This window comes from Habropoda laboriosa, unplaced genomic scaffold, assembly GCF_001263275.1.
Source record: "Habropoda laboriosa isolate 0110345459 unplaced genomic scaffold, ASM126327v1 scaffold409, whole genome shotgun sequence".
Lineage (NCBI taxonomy): Eukaryota > Metazoa > Arthropoda > Insecta > Hymenoptera > Apidae > Habropoda > Habropoda laboriosa.
This window is the reverse complement of record NW_017100630.1, coordinates 237,180-247,040: the sequence shown is the minus strand read 5'-3', so window position 1 is coordinate 247,040 and position 9,861 is coordinate 237,180. Positions and strand designations below refer to the sequence as shown.

General features: G+C 38.6%; 1 protein-coding gene across 1 annotated transcript; it reads right to left on the bottom strand.

Moving 5' to 3' along the window:
* Window positions 1-740: 740 nt before the first annotated feature.
* LOC108576786 lies at window positions 741-9,048 on the bottom strand. The gene is made up of 4 exons (XM_017939846.1): window positions 8,874-9,048; window positions 6,028-6,429; window positions 3,830-4,043; window positions 741-1,258 (listed from the first exon to the last, which is right to left on the bottom strand). The coding sequence occupies exons 1-4, from the start codon at window positions 8,911-8,913 to the stop codon at window positions 1,105-1,107; spliced, it is 810 nt and encodes a 269-aa protein (XP_017795335.1). The 5' UTR covers window positions 8,914-9,048; the 3' UTR covers window positions 741-1,104.
* Between the last annotated feature and the right edge of the window lie 813 nt (window positions 9,049-9,861).

Sequence of the window (9,861 nt, the reverse complement as noted above, 5' to 3'; positions counted from 1 at the left end):
AGCATGCTTGACCGAAGCCAAGAGTGTGAGGGAAAAACTCATATTGAGAAAATGATAAAAAATCCACTGTCCACTGAATTTTTCTCGCAGATATCTCTGCGAAAGTGGGATTCAGTGAACGTGACCCGATGTGTATACGTTATACGTATCGTTGTTTCAAATCGAACGTCTCACAATAACGATGGAAGTATGAACATCAAGTACGAAGAGAGAATAAAGAGAGGGATAAATGATAACAGGGGCAAGAAACAATGCGAGAGTTATTTGTGAGACGACACGATTGGGATTTGCACCATTGTCAATTCGAATTTCGTTATTCTGATTTTTACACAATTTCAAATTTCAACCATCGAGATGCCCGTTGGCAACGAACACGAGAGAACAGGGCATCGAAGATAGATTCGTTATGGAGAAGAACAATACATTTGCAAATTTCAATTGCTCTTCCACACGCTGACGTAGTGTATAATCAGTCTCTTAATTTTATCCATGTTATTCGATACGATTCCTCGTTTAAATAATCACACGACTGACGAAAAAAAAAAAAAAAAAACTGGAAAAAGCAACGCGTGGATGATTAAACTCGCACGAAAATAACGTTCATTCTTATTATCCGTATCATCATCGTTGCCATTGACGCTGAGACATACCGATGAACATTAACGTAAACGGAGAGTTTCGACATTCACCCTCCTTAGACACGACACGTTCGTGGGAAAAGTTAAAGGAACCTTTGGCGGATTCTGAGGGCAATTTTTATCCCGGATCTAAGACGGACCGCTGAATATGGAGCAATTACCGGATAGATATAGAACTACAGAATTTGGCTGAAACGTGAACGTTAAGAACAAACGTAACCAAGCAGTACTTTTGCTTTCCGGCGCTACATAGGTATCGAACATCAGGATCGTTCACACGAGAGTCTACGATTAGATGTGTCCGTGCGTGCGTATATGTGTGTGTTCGTGCGTTCGCATGTGTACGAATGTGTGTGTGAGAAAAGGGGGCGAGAGAAAGAATTTCGGTAAGAGGGAGAGAATGAACGAAGAAGTAGAGAAGATGAAGAGGTACGAAAGAGGGGAAACAGGGGAGAGTAGATAGAAATTATTCTTGAATGGGTGTGTTGGGCCTTGCTGGTGCTGATGGAGGTCTCGGTTTACCCTGAGGAGGCTTTCTAGTTTCACCGGAATTCTGAATTCCAGCAAGTAGCTCGCTTTTCCTGATGCTTTTCAAGTCCAAGTCACCGTAATAGTCCTCACTGTGAAACAGAAGATCGGAAAAATTTCAAAGTTAGAATATGTATGATATATATATATAATTATGTGTTTTTTTTTCTACAGTTAGTCGTGTATTAGGTCGTCCAATAAATTCGTGTCACGATGTGTTTTATAGTTCGAGTTACTTTTAAGAAGTGAAAGCACCTAATTCAGACGTGTACTATGCGGTGCTCAGGAGCTTGCCCCCGGGGCAGCACAGGGGCAAGAAGGGCAATTCGCTCGTACCACCCGAATCTTCCTCCACTCGGTGTTATATGATCCGATTCGTCGATGTTATCGCGTTCGACCAATAACGACAATACCTATGTCCTATTTTTATGATTGTGTTAGAGAAGGTGGGCTTATGGGAGTATGACCCAATCAGACCCGTATTCCTTCCAGGGGCAAACTCCTGAGCTCTACAGAGTACTTACTGTGTTCAGTTAGAAAAGTTAAGACAAGCAACAGTAGTGACACGTTCAGAACTCTTAAATCGGAACAAAGTGATGTTTCACCGCGATAATACCAGACTGTATGTGGAAGATGTGCAAAAATTTCACCACGCCCACCGTGTTCTGCGGAAATTGTCCCATCAGATTATCATCTGTTTCGTGCATCACATTTTTTAGGGGGCAAACTTTTGACAGTATCAACTCTATGAGAAATAACGTTGACAAATGTTTTAATGAAAAACCGAAGAAATTTTATAAGTAACGGCGTGATGGTTTTGTCAAAAAGATGGGTCGAAGTTGTGGAATGAGAGGTTGACTACGTCCTTTCGTAGGATTTAAAAGTATATTTGAAGTATTGGTCTAAATGGCACGAACTTATTGAACGATATAATATAATAATCAGAACGAGTAATCGTGTCAGTAGGTTTGTTTAATACGTAGGCGCTTCGGCGATATACAGGGTGCTCCCGAAAGTTATGTACAAACCAGCACGAGGTGACTGCTTATAAAAAATATATGGAATAAAATTTGTTTTACACGAACGACGTGTAACACGTGTCGTGTTAATAAAATAAAATTTTGTTCGTTAAAAATTTTCCTTGAACTTAATAGCTTTTAAATGTCGCGTAGACTGCTTAGAAACACGATACGCGTGAACATTTTGATCATTTGACATTCATACGTGTTATTCCTCCCTCTAAGAACGATTATGTAAATATTCTCTTATAAATATTTGGGTGGTTATTACGTAAAATCTATGTACTCGTTACGAGCGTATAATCTATCGTGGATATTCGATTAATTACGTCACAGGAAGAAAGCGAAATATCTTACGAATTTTCAAACAGAGCGTACAGGTTCATGCTATCTGGTTTATCTAGAATTTCTTTTTACGTAATACCTGCTTGCAAACATCCTGTTCTGTTTAAATTTACATGACAGTCTCTCTTTTATTACTCTTTCGAATTCTATTAACTGAAACTAAGGCTGAGACAACATGCTACACAGAAGCCTGAAATCTGATTGAAAAAATTGTCTACTTTATTGAGTCGATATCTAAATGTTTACCATTCCAGTAATTCTTCAGAAATCTAACAGTGCATTTCATTTATTTTCGTGACACTATTGTAACATTTGTATGTTACTATGAAAGCTAATTTGACTATATTAATCTACAATACAGCAAAAGTTGCATGTGCGACGACAAAATGGAAATAGGCCAGTGAAGTGTTTAAAAATCATGATTATTTCTTCTATTTTATGTTATTCGTTGTTGGAACATTAAAAAGAGGCAGGGTTAGAAGATTAACATTATCCTTCGTAATTAGTCGTTAAAACGAACTATAAGAATGAAGCATTACAAATGAGAATGCTTATCAATCGATTGTTAAGATGAATTGCAACGATCAAGTACTAGAAAATCAGAATCACTTTTCTTCTAATCTAATTGATGCATTAACAAAATCGAAATTAGGAGCTTTTGCAGGTTTTACGATTAAACTAATCCTTTTTTTGCTCAAATAAATTCTAAAGATGAAAGATTAGAAACTTAGTATCAGTTATTCCCAAAAATATCCGGACACTATATAAGCTTGTCTTTCTACTTAGTTAGTGATGTATTTAGGTTAATTATAAAAGGATCGGGTTGATGATTTTTCGTTGTGAAACATTATTTAATCTACTTTAGGATTACGTATTATTATCAATACAAATTAATCGATATTACATATGTCCACTTACTATACAGCTCGCTAAAAAATTGCAATACCTAGAAATTAGGGTCGCGCAAATCTGGAAATCACGTACGTTTATCGAGCTATATCTTTGATTAAAAAATACCTTTTTTAACCAAATTTGGTAATTTTTCCCTTTCAATACCCCAAACAGTATATACAAATTTCAGATTTGTGCGATTTTGTTGCGACTTTTTTGGCGAGCAACGAATGTTACAGAAATATTCACACACTTAGCGAAAATGAATATTTTTAATGTTCGTATTATTCGTATGAACAATATTTTAAATATTATGCATATTTTCGCCACGTTCGATCATTATTTCCCCAGTGTCTGAATATTTTTCGGAGTAACTGTATTTAAATGCGAAAGGAAACAGGGGCTCACCATCCAGGAACATCTTCCGGATCCTCGCAAGCTCCGCTACCGTCAGAGTCGCCGATTTTGAAGACGGTGCCGATCGGACAGCCGTACTCCCTGGCGATGCCCTCCAGACATATGTAATATTTTCTGCAGTCCTCGGGATGGGCGTGTCTGCTGAAACTGCCGGATGCTCCGCTCACTTCGCCCGCGGCCGGACACGTGAAACCTCCTGCGACCTCTGTGCAATGCAATAGATATATCAAATATAGCGATGAGATGGAAGAGAGAGGCGTACCGTGGCTTCGTTTGCGATCGCAAACGACTAGGCAACAGAAGCCTAGCGGAACTCCGTGAACGTTTAAATAACACCATGATTTTATAATGTAGGTACTACATTAAGCAGATGAACCCTTGTGTAGGCAACTAAAATGTTCACGGTGGTTTCAGGCTTTAATATTTAAAATTATTTGCGTAAATTTTTATTTTCCAAGTGTATATCGATGTAAAAATGGGGATTCGGAACGATTTTATGATACTTTCGCGAGAACATAAGAAATTGTTAATTAAAGGAAAATGTAGAAATGGGTACCTGGTTGTCTAAATAAGGGTGAAACGCGTTTTTCTCGTACTTTTTGAAATGGCTGACACGATGTCTCAAGTTTTAGGTGACTACTTAACTTCAAATTTGGCCTACACCTTCGACAGATGTGTGGTTATGACACGAGTCAGAATTACCAAAAAATTACGTTTTTTGTGTGATTTTTTAGCCCAGAAAATACGAAAAAAATGGAGAAAATCGATATTCAAATTTCAAAGTGGCCCAATTCTTCAAATTTTCGATATTTTTCTTTCGTCCTGATTTACGCCATAGCGACACTCATGCTAATCACGAATCTTTTCGGCTTTTTCGTTTTGGAAAAGCAGAATGACTGAAATCATGTCAGCCAGTAAGACACTTTTTTTAAGGGACCGTATGAAACAACTTATAATTCAATCAATTTTGATTATTTTCACTTGAAAAAGATGGTGAATATTCTTAAAACGTAAATAAATAAATAGAAAAAGTCTTATGGTTTCTTTGTAAAAAAATCTCCAGGAGAACCTAAAAAATGACACTCTATATGGACTAGAGCATCCCTTTAAGGAGTTACATACGTTTCTCGACAGTAAAAAGTGGTCAGAGTTTACGAGTATTTGGAGGACAAACTTTCTGGTCGATTGACCTAATTCTTTTTATATTACAAAAGTACGTGTTTGTACAGTAAAAAACAGGAATGGACATGATTCAGCCCTTACGGGAGACCAGAAACAGAGAATTTCGACTTTCTAACACTTTTTGGGATCGTAGTTGTCGGCTCACGAGGAGATTTAGAAAAAAATCGCAACAATGGCAAGAATTTGAAAAAGAGGGTCGTGATTTTCATTTAAAAAACCGTACGTTTTATTTTGTTATTTAAAAGTGGTTCAATTTATTTGTAAAAGCCCCTACGAGCCGATAACGAATCTTATTTAGAATATGTGTGCGAAAGATGAAGTTAATCGGACGAACGGCGGGATGGTTACGCTCACCGTCTCGAAAAATACTGTTTCGAGAAAAACGTGTTTGAAGTTTTGCAACGAGTGGCGGTAACTTTGTCAATAATTCGAATTTCGAGTTGATTTTGTGCCTAAAATATTTCTACAATATGTAAAAAACTCGACGTTGTAAAGTCGAGAGGCGTGTATGACTCCCTCAGGAGCTTCAGGCAAAGAAAAGTGTAATAATGAAATTAAGAATGACCAGCTTATCGATAAATGAATAATTCTCCGTGAACGATCGTGTTCTTCAGTATATTTTTGATAAGCGAAAACGTATTGCTGATAGAATAAAATAAATGTAAATATGAGGAAAATTATAATGGAAGCTTATTCTCGTATTCTATAGCGTAAACAGCTATCAACACGTACGACAATTATGCTTGTTTGGTATTGTACCTTCACTGATACCGCAAAACTGATGCAACGAGAAAATTATATATTTATCTTGGTAAAAAGAGAATAGACAAGCCATGATAGATGTGATGATTGAATTTCTGGTCATCGATTGAACGTTACTTAGAAATCAATTATGTAAACTGATAAAGCAGAAGAATAGAAGAGAAAGATTTACTCAAGAATGTGACTAGAACACCGTGATCTGATATTGTATGCGTGCATTCGCTTGTATAACTATTAGGGCGTACCTTCGTTCTTGCATTCAGGTACTTGATCTGCCCACATACAAACTCTGGCTTCGCGATCATAAGCGAGCCCAGGACTGCATTGATATCTGGAGGCCTCTCCGTTCCAGCAGTTCCAGAACACGTCACATTTCTTCTCGTCGGAGAAAATACCATAAAGACGTGGACAATGTGGCGTATTAATCGGTGGCTCAAGCTGTGTCCTCTCGCCGCAGTCTACATTGTGGAGGTAGTCACAATTCTCGGTAAGGAACTTGCTGTCGCTCGCGTCGAATGCAAGTCCGTTCCCGCAAGTCTTCAATTCCGCGACGTTATTCTCACACTTCCAGTACTTGTCGCAGGATATATGATGAGGATAGAAACCAAAGTCATCTGGACATTTGAATGATTCTTGGGCGGCCACGCCTATAAATAGAAGAAAAAATTTAATTAAAAAAAAAATGTATATATCTAATTGAAGAATTAACAACAGTTCTTTTTCGCTTATTGTCATGTTGATAAATCTAGAATGTGCCATATGTATGCCATATACATACATACCTCCCGTTCGTACGTATTAGGACAATTACCGAATTCTACCGAAATCTAGTGAATTTGACTAACACCTTGTTGAAATCTTTTGAAACCTACGGATATCTATGAAAATCTACTAAAATCTATCGAAACCTACTGATATCTATTTACTGAATGTGAAGCAAGCCTCATCGTCATTACAAAAGTCATTGCAAAATTATTGAGATCCAAAAAAAAAAACAATTCCTCGTTCTAGAAACCTCGAAGTATAGCAAACGCATATGCGTATTTTCGCTAATGTACGACACTAACTTCAGCGAGGAGATGTAATTTAAATCATATAATACTTTCTACACGAACATAATGGGTGTCCTAATACTTATGCATGGCAGCGTATACGTGGACCGCACTATACCTAAAGAAAAATCTTATTTTGCATAAAGAGACGATGTAAAAAATTATGCAAAATTGAGATGTATACTGTAACACATTACATAATTATTACATAATTATGGATGAAAATAGAAAGTTCAACTTTCCGTTTTCAATATTTTAGAATGTTACAAACAAGTGCTTGTTCCTTGGAATAATTCTAAATTACATATATTTTCACGTTAAATCCATCTAATTGCGGACTGAATCCTACGCGATTGCATTAGTTACCAACACTTAATCGTGCTAAAAAGCGTATCAATCGCGGAGCATTCTGTCGTTCGTTGTCCAGACGTCGAAAAGAAAGGCAACAATATTGATTCGACAATCATAGAACTCTTTCTACTTTTTTCTTCCACCACACCTCTTCGAAATTCTAGCCGCTCGTGCAACAGCAGATGGATACCATAGGTGACGATAAGTATACATCACACTTTTCACGCTTTTATTATCGATGCTAATGCAGAGATTTTCTTTTTAACGCGTATTGTCTCGAAGCCGACAATGACGTTAATAATCTGTTATTCTTTTTTTCGCGGCATATGATGTCTGAATAATCTAAACGTCTTATGTAAAGACGCAATGTGACTTTCGCCAGGCGCTTTCACTTTGGGCCTAGAGCCAGGCCCACCTAACAGCAGCAGCAGCCGCAACAGCCGCAACACCAGCACAGCTCGTGACTGGGCCCTCCCAGCATCCCGTTCACTCCGACTCTCCTCCTCGACGCGTTTCCTCGGCGTGTGTGCTTTTCCTTTTGCACGTACACGTACACACCTTGGTCCTCTGTAATTTCGCGTTGTATGGTCACTTTCATTTTTCTCCAGGACCGATCAGGGCCCGCTCTACTACCAAAAGTCGCGTCTCCAAACTGACAAAGTTGTTATCGACGCCGTTTTTCTCATTTCTTACTCAAACGGAACGTGTTTACTTGGACCGTTTACCATACTCTATCAACCGAATTTTCAACAGTTAGACAGAAGAATTTTATACACGATCCGATGGTGGTCGTTGATAAAAAGAAGGGTCAAGATCTGGGCCAAGGTTATCCTGTTGCAGTCATGGAAGCCTGGGGAAGGGAAAAAGATTGGAAACGCGTGTTGAGTAGGTTTCTCTTCGCACGGATACTGAATACGCCTTTCAATCTTGTTTCATCGCTAGATTTCGTTAAGGACAGCGAGAAAGTTGATCATTCCTTTCCGATTAACTGTTTCCATTCACGGGTTAAAGGCGTAAAGGGATTCTTGAATTTGTAACCTTGCGCGAAGGTGACTGAGAAATTTGTAGATACTTCATTGGGTCTCGGTGTTAACAAAAATATTGTTACATGACACATGCTGAATGCATTTTAACGAATTACAAAGACTGTTCTCATTTTTATAACGTTGTTCAATATACGCTAAATTTACTTGCCTTTTCAAGGTATTACGGGCATTACGTCGCAGTAGAAATACTTTGCCTAATTGACAAATTCTTTACAACTTGAGGTATTAATGAAACAAATTCTTTGGTAAACTAAACGGTTTCTCAATGTAATTCCATTCATAGTTAGTGGAAAATATGCGTTAATAGTGTATAAAATAATCCTATGTACGTGGCTTATTGTGTTACTTCGTCGGCGCATTTCAACGAAACAAAAGGTATCGCATCTACCGTGGCAATTGCGGCGAAGGAGAAGTGCACTCTCTTTGTGATTCACACGCATATATCACACACTTATGTCCTCCACTTTCGACAAAAAAAAAGAACGATTGTGATCGTCCTCGAGTAACACTTTCCTCCTCTCCTCAGTTCTTCTCGATAATATTTCGCTCCGCTAATGTGTCTCTCCGTTATTTTCTCTCTCTCTATTTTTCCCCTCTTTCGTATCCTCACGATTGTATCTCGCGTTTATTTTAAGTACGTACCGGCGATAAGAATGCTGGCTATCACGTAGAATGTTCTCATGGTTATGAATGTGTGTCTCCCGCGTGGTATCCTGATCAGGTTACTCTTGCCTCAAGGTATGGTAACGAAATTTCAATTATTTGTCAAGAAGGAAACTATTATCACTTTTGCGGGCACAGGCTTCACCGCACAGAGGGAACTCTGTCTTTGGATCCTGTCGTTCTCCACCTTTATATAAGTCATTGGTCACGTGTTATTCCTCTTCCACCACCTGGAGAACCTCCTTCTCTTTTCCTCGTTATTTCAAGAAGAGGTACAGTCTACGTGTTCTCTCTCTCTCTCTCTCTCTCTCTCCCTCCCTCCCTCCCGCCCTTCAACCCTCCTTCTCTCTCTGTCGTGCATGCGCGCCGCCGGTCTCCCTTTCTTTTTCCTTTATTCGTCGTCACTGAAAATGCCATCCGAAGACCTAGTAGAGGCCCGGTAATAACGTCTGCCACGTACTTCACCTCCCACCCCCCGTTACCACCTTTCCATCCTAATTTCCCACTATCGTGTTCCGTGTTGCACTGTCTTAAATGCTAAAATAATCTTTTATTCTAAATTCTCCTTCGAGGATCCCTCTTATTTCCCATTGACTTTTTTCCTTATTTATAGTGTTTATTTTCGGTTGTTGTTTGAATCCTTGCGGGACCAGTTTCTGATCCTGGTCGGTTTTCACACGAGATCCGCCACGAGATTTACCTCAAAAGTTTTATCGCGAAGATGCGCATTGTCCCTTTTGTTCTTTCCAGCGACGAAAGAATTTAGAAACGCGATAGAAAGAAATTGCTAGGTTTTTCGGACATTTCCCCGGGGTTATTGTTTGCACGAATTTGAAAGCTGAACGTTAGAGGCGTTTCAATGGGAAATTGAACGGTACCGTTATCCATTCCTCTCCGTTGTTAGTTCTTAAACGTATCGTAACTTTTGTATACAATTTGGTGCAGTGCATTAACTTTTTCTAAAAGT

What these genes read in the sequence shown, in the direction of transcription:
- LOC108576786 (XM_017939846.1), bottom strand. Translation starts at nt 8,913, where the DNA reads ATGAGAACATTCTACGTGATAGCCAGCATTCTTATCGCCG. An exon ending in AGCCAGCATTCTTATCGCCG is followed by an intron (nt 6,430 to 8,873) that starts GTACGTACTTAA and finishes TTCTATTTATAG; the next exon opens with GCGTGGCCGCCCAAGAATCA. An exon ending in CCGGAAGATGTTCCTGGATG is followed by an intron (nt 1,259 to 3,829) that starts GTGAGCCCCTGT and finishes TCTGTTTCACAG; the next exon opens with TGAGGACTATTACGGTGACT.